General features: G+C 46.2%; 1 protein-coding gene across 7 annotated transcripts in view; it reads right to left on the reverse strand.

The window, feature by feature from the left end:
* Positions 1-21,565, reverse strand: part of NEDD4L (NEDD4 like E3 ubiquitin protein ligase) — a 328,217-nt gene that overhangs the window by 27,016 nt on the left and 279,636 nt on the right. For 3 of the 7 annotated variants that reach the window (XM_032882408.1, XM_032882410.1, XM_032882413.1), the window contains 7 exons: positions 19,809-19,940; positions 19,206-19,325; positions 17,922-18,119; positions 12,610-12,687; positions 11,083-11,137; positions 5,992-6,050; positions 2,387-2,389 (listed from right to left, as the gene is read on the reverse strand). In XM_032882408.1, the coding sequence (XP_032738299.1) occupies positions 2,387-2,389; positions 5,992-6,050; positions 11,083-11,137; positions 12,610-12,687; positions 17,922-18,119; positions 19,206-19,325; positions 19,809-19,940 (645 nt within the window). The remainder of the gene's footprint in view (positions 1-2,386; positions 2,390-5,991; positions 6,051-11,082; positions 11,138-12,609; positions 12,688-17,921; positions 18,120-19,205; positions 19,326-19,808; positions 19,941-21,565) is intronic. The other 4 variants (XM_032882409.1, XM_032882411.1, XM_032882407.1 and 1 more) reach the window with 2 other exon arrangements.

Raw genomic sequence — 21,565 nt, forward strand, 5'->3', positions numbered from 1 at the left:
TAAGTTAATAAAATATACTGATTCTTAGTAAGTGTCTCCAGACTCCAAGCCTAACACCACCTTACACTTTCAGAAAGAGGAAAAGTGAGGAACCAAAGCTTCCCTCCTTCATACTATTTTAAGACACAATCACACAAATAAGAAGCCAAAACAAAAATAACCACTCTTATAGAAAACAATAATCATGTCAGTGTTTTGCTTTGTAGTTCAAGACCAATAAAGACAATGTGTTTATGTATCCTAAGGACAGTCTAAGGACAATTTAGGATACCTGGGGTCTGTTCTGAAGTTTTTAAGCCATTCTTCATTTGATTTTCCATTGAGCTCTAGATCTGACCACATTATCATATTTATTTTGGGCCCTGTTGAGTCTGATACCACATATGAATATCCTGATTCTGGAAAAGGCAGAAATTTTCCCAGTATCTGGACAACCACCAACATAAGGGAAAGGACCCAATGTTCTGACATAAGCCAATGAAGACATTTTCATGTTTTTGGCTTTACTAACACTAGAGCCCATTATAAACTAAGATTTCCTATATATTCACTATTTGGTGGTTCCTTTACTGAGTCACTCAACAGACATTTCTTGAGCACCTACTACGTGCTGGGCATTCGAGGTGCTTGGGAAGTAATGCTATCTCAACTAATGATTTCTTTCCCTGTTCCCTCCTCAGGCTTGCAAGCTACTATGTGCAACAGGCAGTAGAAAATACATGAAGAGTGGTGAATGTACTGAGGAAAAACAGAGAGAGAGCTCCCAGTAGGCTACTTGGTATAAGTGGTCAGGGAAGGCAGCTCTGAGGAAGGGACATCTGAGCAGAGTGACAGGAGGAACAAAAGCAGTGTGTGTAGTCTCGAGAAGGAAAGTGTTCAGCCGATGCTCTTAGCTACACTTAACAGTGACAGAGGGAAAGTAAAGCTGAACAAAGCCAGGCCCTTCCACTGCCTCAGGCCAGCTTGAGCGGACCTGACTTGTCAGGCAGAGCCCCATGCCAGCTCGCCGTGTGACAAACCCTCTTGACTACAGAATTTCTTCAGAGTTAAGAAGAAATGGACCAGATGCACTTCAAGGCTCTTCCATTTCCAAAAATCTGTGATCCCCAGCTCTTACTTCTTGGTTTTGTGTGCTCCCTGAAAATGTTGAAGAAAGGCTTAAAATTCAAGTTCAAGAGTCTTAAATGACAGGGAGGGGGAGGGGATGTATTTTAAAATGTTGCCCCCAGCCTGAGCTCTCTCCTCTTCTGTCTGCCTTGTAACTGGGAGGTGCTGATTACACGTGGGAGGAAATAAAATGCTGAGGTATTTCTAGTCTTTCTTTCTGGGGAACGAGGCATGAAAATTAAAAAATCATTATCTTCCTCCAATACTTCTCTCTAGAGAGAGTTCTTATGAATAAAAAGAAGTAGAATAAGGAGGTTTTTATATTCTCAACAGATGCCAACAGCAGAGCAGGACAAAGACATCCATATTGTGGAGCCTCCAAAGACAATGACAAGGGTAGGCTGGCTATGTCTTGTACTGGACAGGCCAGACCGTTTACTCCCGCTCTTGAGAATGTGGCATCTTATTTTCTTATGTACAATCTAGCTTATAAAATAAAGCCTGCTTCAGAACTTAACGTGCCTGCTGAGTCAAGCCCTTCACTCTTTATTAAATAGGTTTCCTATTCTGAGCAAAGGTGACGTGCCGCCTTGTCGCAGAAGTTGGGCTTGAATATCTTCTGTCCATCCTAGCCCAGTTGGTGCCAGAGCCCCTTCCGGAGGAGGGCTCGTGTCCAACATGGAGACTTGGGGGAGAGCTCAGCACACCACTTTTGGCATTTGCTGGAACTAAGGGCGACACAATTAATTTTCTGAGCTGCTGACAAACTGGGAACAGCATCGTCTTCCCTATCTTCCGGAGGGGACCTGCTCTGAATTGTCAAAGCAGCTGATTAGAAAGTTCTCAGCAAAGTACAAAGCGTGACACAAACATGAGAGTATTCATAAGAGCAGCAAGCAAGGACAGCACTTAACACTCGCACTGGTGATGCCTGGAACACGGAGAGCGTACTGACTTACAGGAATGCTGTGCAGGCCGCCACAGGAAGGCACCCCGCCCCCCGAAACTGGGTATTTTTTTTTAAACTTGGGGGAAAAGAGAAACTTGAGGTTCCAGATAAGCAGAAAGACTTAAAATTAAAGAAGTGGGCATTGGACCTAGACTTGGTGCTTGGGCTGGGATTTTAATCCTCATGGGGTGGGGTGTGGGTGGGCACAGAAGTTGGCCTATAGTCTGCACGACCTAGGGAGTAAGAATAGAGTTCCCTGCTTAAAACCTCCATCTGACATGGGGACAAGAAAACTACCCGCCAGCCCAGGAAAGTTGTAAGGAAGCTTACCTTCTGTCCAGGACCACAAACGAGAGAAAAACAAAAAGAAACAGACCTGTAATACAGTCATACTCTAAGCCTACACCAAAGTGGGTATGAAGTCCACAGTTCTAGTAACTGGGTCTGCATGACCCCAAGCTAAGAAGTTCACGGTAAACACAGGCCAGGTCTTATAAGTGCCTCATGGGGGGCGGGAAAAAAAGGAAAAGAAAAAAAGGAAAAAAAAAGATGAGCGCACACACACAAATTATAAACTGAAACTGGTTAGAAACCAAACTAAACTGTACTACCATGGAGGAAAGTCTACAGACACGACATGTGGGAGATTTCAGAGATAACAGAATAATCCAAAAGAGAATACGAAATAAGCATTTTAGGAATGATCGGAGAGCTATGGATGAATTAAAAAAGAAAATAAAAAATGAAAGAGCATGACAGAACAGTAACTGAAAAGACCAAGCAAATTTAAGAAGACCCAATAGAATGATGAGTAATTAAACACAGTTAATGAAGAAATAGACACAATGAACTGGTAAAGGGTAGGTTATAAAAAGCTTAATAAGAAAGAATCAGCTGAGAGAACTGAGCCCACAATATAGCAATGAGGTAGATACTGGGGGTGGAGAGGGAGAGAAGGAGAGAGAGAGAGAGAAAGGGAGAGAGATGGAAAACAGGAAAGCTAAGAGATTAGGAAGACAGAAGGTAAAGGTGAATCACATACCCAGGAGGAGTACTGGTACAGATAACCAGGAAGAATGGCAAAGATACAGTATGTGAGAAATAACTGCTGAGAATCTTCTAGAATGGAGGGAAGACAGGGTCCTCATATTGAAGAATTACAGTGAGTCCAAAGCAGAATCAATATAAAGGAATCCACACACAGGTTCATGAGAGCAAAACGATACAGTGCCAAAGTTGCAGAGAAAATTCAAAATTGCCAAAGAAAAGAAAGATTTACCCACCAAAAAAATGACAATCAACAAGCTTCTCAATAGTCGTGGAGGTCGGAAAACAAGAAAGAAAGTCTCCAAAGTTTTAGGAAAACAACCGTTAGCCAAGGCTTCTAGAGCTCAACTGCCGTTTAACGGAGAGGTCAGATAAGCCCTCCCTTCAGACAAGAGCTTCCCACTCTCAGACAGTGCTGCCTCAGCGGCAAGGCCAACCGTGGGAGCGGGTGTTCACACACAGACCTCGCTGACTTTCAGCAGGCCTGTGCTGGGACACCCCTATTTGCACTGCTAAGAAGCTTCCAGATGATTCTGATGCTGCTGATCTGTAGACAACACTCTGAGAACCAGGAACCATATTCATTTGGAGGATAACCTGGTGTTTGAACAGCAGGTCTAAGAACCAATGTGGGCAAAGAAATCTGTCTGCACACACCGGAAGGAAATAAGCACTTGTCTATTGTGGAAATGGGTAATATATCAATGGCTCTTTGGAAAGTTTTAAAATGTTGCCGAACAATGGAGAGTGAGTGGGAAGAATGGCGTGAGAGTTCCCTCAAGTCCCACCTTGCTCAGCAGGCGAGTACAGAGCTATTACTTTTGACATGAAGTAAGTTGACTGAAAACTTTAATGTAAGCACCAGAAGCACAGAAATAGGAAATACAACTTCGAAGCAAGTATAGAAAACGAAAGGAAATAAAGGGTACTTCATCAACCTAACAGAAGGTAAGGAAAGGGGAAAAATACAGGTAATTGAGTGGGAGAAAAGACATACCAGGGAAATATTAAAGAAGAGAAAGTGAATGTAATTGACTGATAAAAGCCATGCTTGCCATCGGAGAGTCCGACACTACTGTCTAGGTTAGACAGAACGGCCAGGAAAAAAAAACAGCAGTGATGGAAATGGATAATTGAACACCGTATGCTTGATTTAATGGACATGTAAAGAACTCTATACCCAACAAAGACAGAATACACATTCTTTTCAAACACAAAAGGAACATTTAGAAAAAATGGCCAAGCTGCCAAGGAAGTTTCAAATATCTGGTAATCAATATTCCATAGATAATATTCTCTGACCACAATGCAGTAAAATTGGAAAATTAGTAAGAAATGGATAGGCAAAAAACCCTTCCATACTCTTAGAAATGAAAAGCACATTCTGAATAGCTTGTAAGTCAAGGAGAGAAAGAAATCATGGAAATTACCAAATATTCAGAACTGAATGACAACAAAAGCCAGCTGTCTGTATTAAGTTGATAATTACCTAAATATACATGCTCTTCCTGAAAGAAGTATCCCTATTACTAATAAAAGAGTAAAACAAGGCTCTTTTGTTAGTTTAAAAAAAAAAAGGATCTTTCTCTGGGTCAAATTTACTTGGATATATGATGCTAAATAATTTTCAACACCAGTAAGAACTAACAGTGTTTGAGTAAAGGTAGATGACCAGTTAAGTGATAGAGATGTTTCCAAAGGCTTCAGAATTATGTCAGAAGTCCTCTGTCACTTGAAAACCACACTGATTCCTGAATACCTTGTTTGTCAGGATGTAGAAGAGAAAACAGGACTCTAACACCTTATCGTGACTGTGAATGTATCAAAAGGAAGCCATGGTAGTAAGCCAGGTGTTGAAGTCACATAAAAAGCAACTGTTTTAACTGAGGTATGATTGGGCACTTGGCGTTACACAGTAGCAAAGGAGCTGAACAAAGCCAATAAACAAATCCAACAATTTAAACTAAGGGGATGTCAAATATCAAAGGTACGTTTGCATAGCATTACCTTTCATGTTTTCAAACGGACTTACCTTTGTTAATTGAGAACCTAATTTGAATGGAATCAGATTAAATCCACAAAAGCAGTATTTTAAAAATACCTAACGGCCTCTTAGCACTCAATATGCTTTTTTCCTTTTGCTTCTCCTCCAGTTTTTAGCAGATTCCCAGGTCTGCAATGCTTTGCTGAGGCCACACGTTTCCTGTAATTCCAAATTAGCTCCCCGCACTCATATAAACACTGGCCAGAGATGCTGGTCCATTCCCTGCCGGTGACCGTGACCCACGTGGTGTTTGGTACCAAGTCCTTATGAACACAGCGTGTGGCAGGACTTTAAGAGGGCGCTCTACCTAGCTTCCTTCTGCGCCCGGCGTCTACGTGGGGGCTGCGAGGAACTGAGTGGGTCAGCAGAGACAGTTCTTAACTCTGCCAGCTCCAGAGGTTGGCTACAACCTCACCCAAACTTTTCCAGACGTCCCACGCTGGAAGAGAGTCAGAATACAGCTTAAATTTGTTAGCACGCATTTACCACCCTTGGCCAAAAGAAAGGACAGAACGCTACAGATACAGGGCTTGGCTTTGTATAAAAAGAGAGAACATTTTAATTGTTGGACCTTTAATCCACCTTTTTACAAATGTGAAAAGAAAACGTTTAGTTTTGTTACCATTAGCCAAGCACTTTCTTTTCCGTTCTAGTGAAAGCCCTTTGAAAAGGCAAATGCAGTTGGATCCCACCCGGGAATTCAAGTGAGGAGGAGATGAGGGCGATTCTGAACTAGCCAAACACACCAGGTCCCTGGCACTGGGTAAGTGGTAATATTCCAGAAAGACGTGTTTCGATGCAACCCAAATCTTACACCGAAGAGTGAAAACTTGAGAATACTGACCGGGCCAGTAATCGCTGGATTCTGCAGTCTTGGGTCTTCCCACTGAGTAATTTTGCTGTCTGAAAATTAATGTTTAAAAAAAAAAAAAAAATCAGCATTTCCAATCTATTCTGTGTCAAAAATGTTTTAAAAAGAATTATTTCTGGGCTTTTCAAAAGTTGTCCCCAAAATGAGTAACTTAGCATTTCAGGGTTAGAAGAGCACCTAGTCTATATGGCAGCCCCTCCCCCAATACTGTTTAGTTAACAACACTCCATCAAAAATGCACGACTAAAGCCAAACCATCTATTCACACTGTTTTTGGCAAGAAAACCTGCCAAAATTTCAATTATAAACCCCTGTTCTTTCAAGGGTTTATAACTTGATCTTGATCTCCCTTTAACTGAAAAAAGGCACAACAAATCTTAGTCCCTAAAAAGTTAACACACACAGACACACACACACGATTTTTCTCATTTCAAGTATTTTTTTCTTGCTTACAGTGTTGGCAAACTGCTTTCAACTAAGAATCCTACATTGGACAAATGAATAATCCATTACTCATGTCACTCATATGCACGCAAAAATCAGAGCAGCTGAGGAGTCTAAAACCATAAGCATCAGATAGAGCCAATGAAGAGGAGGAAGGTTTCCCTTTTGGTCACGTTGGCAAGAAGTAGGTTTCTTTCTTATAAATGAGTCAGTGTCAGCAAGACTGTTCAACGGCACCTATGCAATTATTCCAGGGGTGCAGGTGACATGGTGCCCTGAATCACGTGGGTTTTCTGACTATGCCATGGGATTGTGGTGTGTGTGGGAGGCAGGGACGGATTCGCATGAAATATACGGGGAGGGAAGACTGGGGGACAATGGGTTCTCTCTGGGACTTCAGGGAATCTAAGCTGGTTAAAAAAAAAAAAAGGAAATTAAAAAATATTGATTCTGCTCATTTCCTATATATCCTGTAAACAGACAAATAAGAATAAGCAAAAAATTTGGTTTTAATGACCGTAGCAGGAATTTCTCCAAATCTGGTATTCTAATTATTTTAACGAAAGTAGAGGTCAAGTTTTAAAATCCACTGCTGAAGCACAGGATTCTAGATTGATGTTGGCAGGAAATGTATGTGGGACATTTCAATGGTTTTAGAGAACTTTGATGGAAGCAAAAGGCATTTTGAGTCCCTTACCTCACGCATAAGAAATCTGGAAAGTAAAAGTTGCCATTGTGATAGAGAACGAAAGAAAACCAAATAAAGAGACTACAGCTGAGTGACAGCTGCCTGGACCATATTCTTATTACCTAGCTACCCAGGTCAAAGCTGAAGTTAACTAATTACGACCTACACATGGCGCCTCCCACAGTCTATCCAGATCTACTCTTGACATGTGTGCCTGCATTTCCCATGGCAACCTCAAATCCAACTTGACCAAAACCAAACTCATAATACTCCAGAAACAAAACCCATTCCTCCCGTACTCCCAAATGCCAGCACCAGAGCACACTCACTGTTCAAACCCGTCACTGGCCCCATCCCTATGCTCCCTTGCCATTCTCCTCTAACGCTTGCCAAGCTGTGTCCTCCGTCTCACTGAGAAAGCTGCTTTCTGGAGGGCAGATCGCTTCCATGGACTCTGCCCTATGTTTCCCTGGCCTCGGGCTCACTCAGCCCAGTTCGAGCCTTCCTCTGTAGTTCTGCCATGAGGATCTTTCTAAAGAACAAATCTGACCGTTGTCAGGCCCCTCCAGAAAAACCCTTAGGGCCTCCCTCCTGCCAGTAGAAGGGACCCATGTTCCCACCACTGGTGGACACCCTTGGACTGGAGCCACGTGCCTCCACGGAGCCCCGGCCATTTGCTGCCCCACCACAGTGCTTGGACTGTGGCCCGTCCACACACCTTCATACACCTGCATGTTTTCTCCCTCCGGGGCTCGCTCTCCACCGGGCTTTCCTGGATAAATCTGACTCATCACTTAGGATCCATCCGAAAACTCATCTGTCCCGAAGGCCCCCCTGCAGCCAGCCCCCAGCCCTGGCGCCGGGCCACGCGGCAAGTTAGTGTGGTCTTTACTTGTTTTTTCAAAGCTGGTTCAGTCCTCTACCCAACACTGCAAATGCTTCCTGGGGCTCCCAAGTTTCTATGTGGTGACCATGCAGATCGATTTACAGCTAAGTACTGTCAATATAGAACAGGAATGGGAAGTGGCCGTTTATCCATTTTCCAGAACTTCTGAATGTAAACTTGCTTTTTTGCCGTCATTGTATTTGAAATAAAAGGACAAGAATGAAGAAGAATGACAAACTCAGTTCATTTAGCTACTGTTAACAGATTTGCTAAGACTGCTGGCAAGAAAGATGAAAGTAGGATTTTACAGCCTTACTGGAATTCTCTTTTCTCTTCTAGTTTTGTGTCTCAGACACCTGTGGCCACGGACTGAGACGAAGGGCAGACGAAGGGCATCTCTGGTCTTTAAGAGGAACCACATGACCCCTAAGAGAGGCAGTGGTTCAGTTCAAGATCTTCCCTTAACCTTCTACCCCAGGCTCGAGACAAGAGCTATCTGATAAATGGCAATCTTCAGCTCTTCTGAAATGACGTCTTTAAGATGGTTATTCTAATCCTGAAAATGTCTGACTTCTCAAGAGTTTATGAAGCAAAAATAGATAGCCTCACTGTTTAAAGGACAAGGGGACTGATGTCTTTGTCCTTCGTGTGCAGTCCTGTGTGCTGGTGATGATGGAGACAGGACTCTGCATCTGTCCTGAGACAACAGGCCGCACAGGAAAATGCCACGCACAGGGATGGCGTGGCTTCTGCCTTGCACGCAGCAGGACAGCAAAGGGAGATGCGGAATTTTTCAAGAAATCCGATGTGGGGAAACTGCTTGGAAGGAAGCTCATCTGGAAGGTAAAGGCATTCTTAAAACATCACCTACCAGGTGAGGAAAGGCATTCTGGAGAGCACCTGTCAGCCCCAGAGAGCTTCTTAAAAAGACACGTATTCTGTGCTATTCACAGGCCGGGTTTTGGTGAAACAGCACACGAAGTTAACTGTTCCACTGACACGTACCCCTTTACAGGTTTCCACTGAGTAAACCTTGACAAATGGGAGGAATGGCAGAAACGCTGCATCAACAGCAAACGAGGTAATCCTAAACCGATCTTTCCTCTTTCGCAGTTTTTGCTAATTTCCACCATTCTCTGGTTCAGAGACCCTTTTAGAAGGGTGGAAAGCAAAGGCAAACTTTAATCTCCACGTAAAGGACTGAAAATACCACCTTTTGTAGCTCAGATCAACCAGGCACTGTATGTGGTTTGTAACATCCCCGGGAGCAAAGAGGAGCCTCCGACAGGCAAGGGGAGTGGGAAGGGAGTGCGCGGAGTGCTGGGAGGGACTGCTGGACTGATCAGGAAGAAGGAACAGCCCAGACACTTAGCAGAACTACCCTCTCCTGCCTCCTAATGAACAGAAGCAGGGGTGGCCTGGCTGCTGCTTCCCCGAGGTGAGTTCTCTCCACTTTCCGGGGGGACTTCACCTGCCTCACGCCTTCACCACGGACCCTCCGTGAATTAGCTTCAAGTCACTGTTTATTAAGCATCTACTCTGCGTTATACTAGTCTATGCATAGCACTAGGAAAATAGTCTATGATCTTTATTATTTCTCATGTACACTACGATGGACTTTTGCAATAGAGTTTTTCTTGTTTGGGGGCCATGGCATTAAGAACATTCATAAAATTCTTTTCAGGTTGACCTGAATGTCAGATCACCAACCAGAACATGGCCACGATGCTGTGAGAAATATTCTCTGTGTAGCAGACCAAGCAAGGTTAGGCTACTGGTTAAGATTTTAAGAAAAAGATCATTATCATTCGTACCTACCTTTGAAAACTGAAATTGCAAAGCATTATAACTAAAAGAGGATTTGTTTTTTTGTTCTTTGTGGAAAAAAGAGTGTGTCCCCTCCCTTCTTTTAAAAATTATGTTAGGAGTAGAATTATAACAAACAGCATATTAGAGAAAAAACTGGCAGTACACACGTTTTATAGCATTTATGGTAGCAATTTTAGGCTCACTGTAAAACTCTGGAGAGCAGGCAAACCCTTAGTACTTTTACTAGTCAAAGACAAAACTAAGCCTATGTACCTTGAATTACTGAATTTTAACCAAAGATAGCCCATTCTTTCAAGAGCCCTAGGAATTCTACTTCTGGTTTAATTCTCAACTGCTGGGCTCCTTAATTTATAAAAAGTATGTCAAGCTCATGAAGACGTCCGTGATCCGACTCTCCAGTCACCGGCTCCCCGGGGGACTTTTGATGAGTTACGAGAACGGGAGGCTGGAGAAACCTGGGGCCGACTCGCTAATCTTTAGGAACCAAATGAAAACAAAGGTCAAAATCCGACCAGCTGCACATGCCTCTCAACAGAACTGAAGACTTCTCTTACATATACATTTTCTAGAAATATGTTACCATGGAGGACATGTTGCCTTAAAAACAAAAACCAAAAACAACACTGGCTAAAAGTGAAACCTTTATTATTTTAACTTTTAGTTGAAATGAGAAACCGCACACTTATTCATAGGTGCTGGAGCAACTATAATTTCAAGATACGAACTACATATAGATTAGTGTGCTGGGTGCAAAGGAACATGCTATGAATAGAAAATAAGTCAGAACGGGCTTCTTGGCGTAAGACCTCTGATGGTAGTGTTGAGGACACATGCTGCTTTCAGCATGGCTCACACACAGATTTTTGACTCCATTGTTACTTCTAACCTTATTTTCTATTACTAGAGTGTATTTATTAAAAGCGCAGAGATCAAGGGGTTATTGACCCAAAATTTTTTTTTAATGGGACAAAAAAAAAAAGTTAATAGGTCACAAGATCAAATCGGGTAAAAGCTTGATGGGCTCCTTTCAGGCAAACTTGGGAGGAATGCACAGTACCGTAAGAGGGCACTGACTCTCTGGGCTCATTCTCACCACAGAACACCTGGCTGCCTGGACAAAGAGTAAAATGACAAGCCTTTCACTATAATCTGAATGATTCCGTCTCCCCCGCCCTCCACCTGCCATGCCTGTGTGCCCATGAAAGAGCCTACTTACTGTGGTCGATATAAAATGTTCGGCCATCCAAGTGAATTCTTTCTTCCCAACCAGGCTGGTAGTAGAGAAAAAAAGAGAGAGAGAAAGAGAGAGAGAGAAAGAAAATATACAACCATTAGCTAACAGTTCCAATAAATAAATAAGCACATAAATAAATAAATACGTAAATCAATCAATCAATCTCAATGGCTAAATTTAAACACTCCAAGGACACTCTCTGGCTCTCCTCTTCCAGGGTTCTTGTCAGGTTAAGAACAAACCACAAACATCTCACATTAACCTGACAACATCTATCAACACGCTATATCATGTGTCCGCCAGCCTCTGGCGCCCTTACTCGCTTTGTGATGACCAGGAAGCAGGGCCTGCTCTGTCAAAAGCTTCCAAGAGCAACTCCGGGGTTCCACGGAACAGCTGAGTTTAGGACTGAGTAGCTCATACCAAGTACTGAAGGGAAGAGGGAGGTTGACTTAAACATGCCAGAGCCGGAGGCTTTAGTCCTGTCACTGTGTGGCCGAGGGACCTACCGCTGAGATTCTCTCTCTCTCTCTCTCTCTGGACTCAGGAAATAGATTTGGGTATTTTTTCCAATGGAAGGCTGGAATGCCCTCATTATCTGAATGGTGCCTACTTGCTATTGCAACTCAGGGATCCAACAAGGGACGACAACCCACGATCTTTCGTATCTGATCTCGGTCTCTGGCTCTCTCCAGGCTCTTTCCATCTCAACCCAGGAGCCAGACAGTTCTGGAGAGGGAGGGATCTTTGTGTAAAGCCTGAGGAACGAAGACTGACCCCTAACCTTTCTAGATTCAAGTTGTGCCACCACAGACCAGGCAACGGAGAGGTTCTTGCGCTGTGAAAATCCCCTCGAGAACTCCCAGCACCCCCCGTTCTACAGGAGACTCAAGTCTCCCCACCTTCTTGCCCTCGTATGGCTTTTGGACTGTGGATGGGGGGAGGCTGAGAAAGTAGTGAGTGAAGTTTCAATCCAGCCCAACATGGAGTAAACAGAGCTCAACGCCCACTTGGGCCCCCCAGAGACAAGAAACCATCAAAGAAATTAAATTTTATAGACAGTCCTCAACAGGAGAGAAAAACTGAAAATACATCTGCAGGCTAATGATTTACAGAAACCGTCGGTGATTACTTCCTTTGTCTCCCACTGTTTTCAATATTTCTGTTCCAGTGACTGCATTAGCAGGACGGATGGAACCTAGCGGTTGCAACGTTAGAAAATAAATGCAAGCGGCCTGTCACAGGTAGAGACCGCCTCTTACATTCTAGTTACAGGGTCTACTTTCTCTGAGCCGCTAACATTCAGAAACCTCTTTCACAAATACAGGGCATCGATTGAATGTGCTTTTGGAATTCATCCATGCACCCAATTCTGTGAAGCGATTACAGACCAATGGAACCTAAAAATGCCTGGAGAAAGAGAAGGCCCACGGGGTCTCTCCATCAACATGATGCAGATGAATGGATAAAATACTTTGAGACTGGTCCGCGTGTCTCCAGGGTACTCACAGGAAGAGGGCCGAGGTCATTGGGGTTTAAAGATGCCTTTGACCGCATGTGTACTGGAAATTTCAGGCGTGGATCTTCCTGCAAGAAAAAACGTCAAAGGCAGAGGATGTTACGAGGGATTCTGTGTGTGATGTCACTGGCTCCTCCCCTTCTGGAGCAGGGCAGTCCAAGGGCATGGAGCCGCTCGCCTGCCTGCCCTGGGGAAGAGAGGTCTTTTCTTTGTATAGGAAGACTGGTGGACCAGCTCTCAAGAATGATTTTATTCTTCTCCTTGTCCTTGGTGAAAGCAGAACAGTGAGGGTATTTCGATTAATGATGAAGTGTTTTCCCCCAGAGAGACTTCTAGCAGGTGAAGAGGAAGAGTCCCAGCAGGGAGGTTACTATGGAAACCAGAACAGAAGGGGCCGATGCAGATGAGGCTCTCTTGGACAGAGGGGGTGGGGATGGTGGTGTGTACATCTCTCTTTGCTACTGAGCTGCGGGTGAGGGCAGCCAGCCTTCCCATCGGTCCCAAGCTTCCTACTGTGCCCTTCTACTCCCTGATCTGTGACTCTGATCTGAGGGTCAAGTCGTGTCCTGGCCAGAGTTCGGTGGCCTCATTATGTAATACCTCCTACCCCGAACTAGAGAACTTTACTGAGATTCCTAATGCGGTCCTGTAAATGAGATTCTCATTTATGTCTCAATACTTAAAAGTTTGCCAAAGATTTCTCTTAGGGGATATGGCTCATAAGATACTACAAAGAACCAACGAAAGAGAAAAAAAACAACACAACAACAAAGGAGAAATCTGTGCTCTGGCATCTTGGGTCATGCTTTATAACTGACAAAGAACAGGCAGGTGTCAATCAGGAGGCTGTGCACACATGATCTCTGCTTCTTTAGATGAGGACACCGAGCTGCTGAGATCAGGAGAACTTGCCCGAAAGCCCTCACCCAGAGTCTGGGAGCACCCTCTCATGAACACAGCCCCAATGAAGTGCAATGAATTTCAGAGAATTCATGCTTTAAACTCAAAAGATTAGGAAACAAATGATAAAACTCAGAATAGCACACTGTCAATCAAATAAGCCTGAGATTAAAAAACAACAACAAAAGGAAACCTAAAAAAAATCCCTTTATTTCAATTACACGAAAGCCTTTGTTACTGGCAAATCACTAGAAGTTTTCTGCCTCACCATTTTCCCAAGGCAACAAGAAAATGAAATAACTGGTATAAACCTCGGAAAAAAATAAAAATTACTTTGTGACAGCTGATGGGTATGAAAATGCCCTCAAACTGATTATAGTGAGGGTCGCACATATTTATTTAATGGTCTAAAAACCACTCACTTGTGTATTTTAAACAGGTGAACTGTAGGACACATAAGTTATACTCTGAGCTGTTAAAAAAAATTTCCCAATTCAACAGTCTAAGCTGTTAGCATCACTGGATTATAACAAAGTGACAGATTTTTGGAACTGGCAAAGTTTATTAAAAAAACAAAAAACAAACCCCAAAAAAGCCAACCCTGACTTTCTATTCACTAGAGCAAACTACTAACTGAAGAAGTAAATCGTGTCAGGAGTTTACAATGGCTACTGACCCTGAACCTCACTGATGGCCTTTTTTTTTTTTTTTTTTTAAAGATTTTATTTATTTATTTGACAGACATCACAAGTAGGCAGAGAGGCAGGCAGAGATCCTGATGTGGGGCTTGATCCCAGGACCCTGGGATCATGACCTGGGCTGAAGGCAGAGGCTTTAACCCACTGAGCCACCCAGGCACCCCTCACTGACACCCCTTGTAAGGGTAATGAGAGGCATGAAATCGGTCCCGTATTCTGCTGTATACTGGAACACAAGCAGTACAGTAAACAGACACAGTAAGATTCTGGATTTGTAAGGTCCAAGAAGCTGGAAATTGGGCAAACGTTTTTGACAGGTTAACTGTGGACAGAGGAAAAACTTGGGAGCACCCACTGAGAGCCAGCTCTGAGCTAGGGCCGGGGATGCCCACCACAGGGTCCCCTGGGCACCCCTCTCCCAGCTGCTGAGCATGCTAGCTCCCAGATGCCGCATGCAACCCCAGCCATGCCGCACTCACACACACAGGCTACTGTGAGAGACAGTCAGTGAAAAGCTGGTGATTTCAAGGATACTCAAACAGAAAGCAGCAGGTGAAGTTACAGAAAAGTGTGGGGGTGTGAGGATGAGGAGCATGAAGCAGAAAACTCATTATTAAAGGTCTGCTAAAATGGCCTGGCATGGAAACCCGGAACTCGTAGACTGTGAGGGCTGGAGGCCCTTGGGGTTCTATTATTTTATTATACCACCGGAAGTCAGAACAATGGCAGCACCCGCCTTCCACCAAGCTCTACAGGCTCAACCTAGAGGGCGCTCCTGAGCCCACCCCCACAGTGAGTCCCGTGAACCACCGGCCCCCAAGCTGGTGGAGCAGGTGAAGGCGGCCAAGGCCCCACAGGGCTGGCTGGGTCAAATCAACAGCTGTGATTTTTCCTTCCTGGAAGAAGTCAACAACCATGCCTAGGCCAAACCAAGAGGTTCATGAGGCTGGACCTGGGCACAAAACAAACCTGCCACTTACTGAAGGTACATTCTCTCCCGCCACAAAAACCAGCCAACGCTGTATCCTCCAGAAGACATAAATGCACTCTTACATACGCACACTTCCAACTGCTTCCTTAGCAGGACGGGCAACCTGAGGGCCTCGTGTCATCTGCCTTCAGACACTTGGTGGCCTCCAGCACGCATTCGTGGCCCTGAGGACCCAGGTAGGGACAGAGTGATGCTCCCTGGATGTGGTCTGACCCTATCCCAGAGAGACCGCTGGCACCTGGCCTGTGTTACCCGGTGTGTGAAAGGACTTCAAAAGGAATCTGCCCTATCAGCGTATACAAGGGGACACGTCGGCCTGTACCTTTGCGTGCTGCTGGCTACACGCAGGAAGAAAGACCTACAAGCAGGTCCCTGAGGCAGGACCAGTGCTCTCATAATTCCCAACCCGTCCTACCAGTTTCTCTTCCTGTTTCCAATATAAAGCTCACCTTCCAAGAATAGCTATGCTGTTCTCTTTACACACACACACACACACACACACAAACTCCAAACAGATTCTAAGCTAAAAACTGCCTTTTACCCTTCCCTCCGTCTTTCATCGAAATAGAGAGGCAGGTGAGAAGGTGCCTTCCACAGAGGGCCCTCTGTACCAGCCTTTTCTAGAACGGGTGACGTCGCTGGCCCAGCACCTCCAGGCTGAGTGGGGAAGGGGTCACTGGAGGACTTCCCAGTTGTCACCCTGAGGATTTTCAACAGCAGCAGCAACAAAACACTGGTTTAACACACTGAAATGTGAAATGAGTACATGAGTCAACAGCAAGGATCTGGGCGGAAAGGGGCAACGGGGAATTCAACCTGGGGTTCGTTCAGCAGCGATGCAGGCTACAGACAAAGCTGGTGTGGAGGTTACCAGAAACCCATGCCAGCTGTAATGCCACGGCACTTGTGGTGTGGACAATGGCGAGAAGGTTTGGAGACCCGACTGCTAAGCTCATTCGAATGCCTCCCCTTGCAGCTTGGAGGTGGGGGGGGGTCACAGCGGCCTGTACATTAGCTCATCCATCTCCTCCTCCACCCTGTGTCTGGAGCTCCCGTTTCTGGCTCTGGGCTGGAAAGTACAGCGTGACAGCCGCAGGTTCCACATCCACTAGGGAAAGAAAGGCCTAAAAACCTCTATGACTGTCTTTTCCAAAGAGCGGCCTTTCATTCTCAACTTGCCCACAATCCTGTCATATCATCTCTGGGCGAAAAGGCACGTAGGACAGAGTGACATGCTAGCATGGGCCTTGGGAACGGTTGTGAATTCGTTAAATGAAATGTCACCAGATCTCCATGATGAGTTCCCCTCACCTCCGAAGAGGAAGAACTCTGAGTGGGTCTCAGTAAGAACTGTTTAGAACATGTGGTGGCATTTTTGGTTGTCCCTGTGGCGGGGGGCGGGGGAGGAACGGTGGCTATTAGCCTTCAGCAGCAGGAGCCAAGCACACCGGATGCCCCGCCATGAAAGGCACGGTCCTGCCCCAAAGGCAGAGAACGTCTTTGTGGAGACGCGCTGCGTCACGAGCCGCCGGATGTTAGAGTGTGAACCCTTTAGGGACTTAGTGAACGGACACCATGGGCCAAGCGGGAGTGACTGGCCCCTGTGGTCCAGGCCTCTTTCCTAACACAACACTACTGTTCTATCAACTGTACACAACACTTGGTGCCTTCACTGGAAGTGGGAATTTATACGTGATCACTGGAAGTGTAAGACCACATGGCTGGGCCAGCAACCATCACCCAAACTCAAGCAGTACAGATGACAGACAGAAGGACAGACTTAAGCTCTGTACCCGGAGAATTAGGCAGGGATACAAGGGACAGGAAGAAAAGCAACACTTCCTGTGGCATCAGAAATAGAAACAAGAAAACCAAGTGCAGTTTAATCACAGGTCTAGAGACCAACAGAGCAGAAACACACCACTGACTTCTAAAAAGGACCTACATGCTACGTTAAATAAGACACCACGAATTCAGCTCAGGAATGAAAGACGGACTGAGGCATACAGAGATATACATGGGCACCTCTGATTCATCTGATCGTGTTCGTTAATCCAACAGATTGTCTCTCCTGCAGGATTCAGGGGCACATGGGAGAGCAACAGCATCAGAAGAAATCAGTTTTGACAAAACATTCACCAGAAAGATCTATCAAATTTACAACCAAAGTCCTCAGTACATCTCTTAACGCCCAAATTAAAGGAATGAGACAGAGCACAGGAGTATAAAACATGAATGTGATGTGAACAGTGAAGACTAAAAGGACACATCAAATAAAGGTGATCGTGTCAACAGAAATGCAGAAAAAAACTGATGAGGAGAAATGATTTAAAAAAGATTAGAACGCCTAATAAAATTAGAGGATCATGGGAAATGAAGCCATGACATCAAATTCCTGGCCCTGGGGAGCACGACACCTTTCTCCCCACTATGGTAAATTGTCAGGACTAGAACCTTCCAGGAGTCCTATGAAGGACTGGCGCCAATCCCAGAGGCAGCCATAAACCTGTGCCCAGAGGCCCCCTCCTCACCACCCCCAACCCCCACTGGCCCTGCCAAGCCACGTCCAGATGTAGGCTGAGGAGGTCCCCTTGGGGCCATGTTTCAGGGTCAGGGAACCTTCCCTCCAAGAAACAGGGCTCCTGAGTAAGGAAATCGGACTCCATGGCAGACCTCGCGACGAAAACGGAACCAAACAAAAGCAGCGCCTTACCCACGTTGTAGTCTTTGTGTTGTGGTCAATGAAGAAGGGCCGGCCGCTGGGCGCTATCCTCATTTCCCAGCCGGGCGGCAGGAAGCTCTGCGTGACTTTGTGTTGTGGTTTGGGGGAGTTGTAAGGTGATGGCTGTGGGGACTGTGGGTTGGAAAGGGTATCTTTCACAGCCCGGCGTATGGGCGAGTCCTTGGCGCCCTAAGGAATAATAAGGAGCATTAGAACGCTTACCAGGGCTCTTCCGGAGGTCTCAAAACGGACCCGGGTACACAAGGAACGCTCCTCTTTGGAGGCACGACAGAGAAGCTCCTGAAACCTGTTTCCGTCATCCATTTACTTTTCAGCCTATCTAACTTTCCAAGTTTCTCGGCTGGTTAAGCACATGACAATATTAAGTACTTAAAACCAAGGTCATTGGACAGCTTCCTCAGTACACACCCAAAACATGGTTCTGTAGTGAACACGATGGAAATCTCACAGAGGGCGGAGGAACGTGTGCCCCTGCTCGTAATGAGCTCACAGTCTAATGAGGAAGGGGGAGGCAGTTACGAAGCAGAGAGAGAAGACCCAGCACCCACGGAGACAGCCGTCAGACTAGCACAGGGGCCACCCGCAGCGCTTATACCCCAGCTGGGAAGCGATCACATCCACTCCCAGTCGTCAGCATCAGAAGCCCCGGGATGGGGCCCACGGCTAGCTCTGAGACACAGTCAAGGTCAGAACGTCACACATTCACTCTCTGGCTTCTCTAACGCGGACACTTGTGATGTGAAGGGAAGGCACCAACACAAACAGCAGAGCACAAGCAGATGCCCAGCCGTGGCTTCGAGATGCGAGCGTGCATCAGAAACACGGATGCCTGTACAGCGACAGGCCCTACAGTTGAAAGGAAAAAAAGAGAAATGATCAAAGCAACAGCTGTGTTTGAAAACGCGGTGGAGGCATCAGTCTCGGAAAGGGAGAGTTATTCACGCGGTCAAGAACAAAACACAAGGAGAATGGAGCAAGTATGGAAGAGAGGCGTCCCCTTCCAGCACGAAGACCCGTGGCGGCCGCCGAATGAGAATGGGACTCAGGTGGCGGCCACGGGTGCGAGCCGGGTGGCACAGAGAAGCATGAAGGATGGATGAGGGAAGCCTGCACGTGGGCGTCCCGCACCACGGACACCACGAATGACCAGAGAGAGCACCGGGGCTGCAGAACTCAAACCCAGTGAGATGAGCAAGGAGCACGAGCAGTGCCGGGACAGAGTGACCCGGTGAGAGCACGAGGCAGCCTTCTCACCTCCAGCGGGGCGGATAAGGTTACAGTCGGCGAGCTGAGGCTACGGGGCCGGCGGATCTGAGGCTCGATTAGGTGGTTGTTACTGTTTGTGGCGGATCCGGACGCACCGTCTTCGGCGAGCTATTTTGGAGGCAAAAACAAGTTAGGTTCACGGGAGGCTCCCCCTGTGCGAGTGATCGGGAGCGTGGACCCAAACAACAAGGCAGCCAGCACTAATAAGAGGTCTGGCCGATTTCCAGCGTGGAGGAAACGATTAAACCTAATGACGGGGGCACGGACAGAGGAACACACTCCAAGGAAACAAATGAATCACCAGCCCAGCCTAAGAACCAGCCTGGGGAAAACAGCGGGGCTGGGACAGAAGCTACACACGGTGACAGGCTCTCACGCCCCACTTTAAAACCGGCTCTAGGGATGGACTGACTGATCTGGGACCGAATTCTCCCTCAGGCAAGTATCAGGCTTAGAGTCACACATTTTCTTCGTGAGAACATCTTCCTAAACGTGGGTCCTTTAGAACAACACATTCACCATGGGAACAGTGAGCTTGCGGACATTTCGGCTTCTATGACCTGTGACTGTAGTTGTAGACGGTCTGCGTACCTGCACGATAGGTCGAGTCCAAGTTGTGGTTCGATTGTTATGATTGACATAGTATGTGCGTCCCTTAGCATCTTTTCTTTCTTCCCAGCCTGAAGGTAGGCCCGGTGTGGTGTGCGCATAGGCCACTGATGGCTGTTTGTGTAAGAAATCATCATTATTTAATATCCTGCATTTGCTTTCTCATCAGTTTAATAAAGTAACGTACACCCAGAGAATTACTTTTTCTAGACTAGGCAATTTAATTTCACTTGTACCAAAAACATTAGTGTCCGGAAAGAAGGCAACTGATTTCCGACAGCTTCCCATCTACTGTGAGATGAACCCCCACATGGCCACAAGGCCCAAAGTCTTACTGAAGTCCACTGTAAAGGCCTGAACCCTTAAAGGACTGTTGCTCATATCGTAAGAGAAACTTACGATCTGTTTCTGTTACTAGATTTTACTATCAAACCACACAGAGCTCAAAAGTTATTTCAAACTGTCAAAGGTTACCAAGAAAAGGATGCTCAGAACACTTTTTCCCCTCAATATAGTTGCCACGGAGATGCTCTCCTAATTCCTGAAGTCTTCATCAGCTTAGAACTTGCCACGATAGCCTTCAGGGACAAAAAAAATACAGTCTCCCTCCAGCCACGCACACCAGGGCACGCAGCCATGAAGCCCTACCAGGACAGCTCCGCTGCCCCCATCAGCAAGTCGGCAGGGCTGGCTGAGGCTAGAATTCCAGAGGATCCTGAGAACCGAGGCTCTACCTGTCCCTGTCCTCCCACACCGAGCTTGTCTGTCTTTAAAAGGGTGAAAGCAGCACGCACAGTTTCTGGGTTCAGAGACTCGTCCGGTACAGAGTGACTGCACCAGCATCTTCCAAATGAGACTGATTCCTGAGAATCAGGAGACACTTCTGCTTGCAGGAAGCAGTCTGAGAAATGCGGTCTGGGCGGAGGAACATGGGAATAGCAAGGATGTTTCAGATTCATGGAAAAGGACATGGACCCTGGAGGTCCGTGCCGTCCCGGGAAGTGCTGCGTGCATGGATGCAGCACAGAAGTTCTGGAAATGAGCAAGGGATGCTACCCCAAGGGGGGGGGGGGACTCAGAAACAAGCCAACTGCAGCCACCAAGGCTGCTGGGAGAGCATCGAAGCCGCAGGAGGCCATACATCAAGAATCATCTCTCCCTGAGGTGACAAAAGAAACCGCTTCTTTTGGGAACCGTCTTCCCTCATCAGGATCTTGGAACCTCTGGGTGTTTTACCAGGTGGGTGTCAGGGTGAGAAGGTGAGTCTCTGAGCCCAAATCCGTGTGCGCATCATGTCTTTCCAGTTCACTACCAACGCTGTGCCTTGATGAGGCGGGTCCCCGTCGGAGGGCCCGTGGGCCACTGCACAATCGTGAACTGGAAAGTGCACTCAACTTCACTGCCATGTACTTTGGGGAGTACAGTTCCTGAGCCTCAATATTCTACTCTCTGAGCCTGACAGCACATCCCAGAGAAAAACTGAGCCACGAAGCAGCTGTCTCAATGGTTATTTCTAAAACAAGTTTCCCATGCAACGCAAGATTATCTGTAAGAGGACTTTGGGCTCAAACTACAGTAACTATTTTCCTGACCTCTTCCCAGATGAAGTCCTGAAGGCCCCAAATGGTACTTTCTAGACCGTGAGACCGTATGGGTTGTGATCTAGGTGTGGGGCCGCAAGAGAGGAAGTGATGTCAACATGCAGACTCGAGCCTTCTGTGAAGACTGAAGACAGATGA

Source organism: Lontra canadensis, unplaced genomic scaffold (assembly GCF_010015895.1).
Source record: "Lontra canadensis isolate GAN:19392208 unplaced genomic scaffold, GSC_riverotter_1.0 scaffold82, whole genome shotgun sequence".
Taxonomy (NCBI): Eukaryota; Metazoa; Chordata; class Mammalia; order Carnivora; family Mustelidae; genus Lontra; species Lontra canadensis.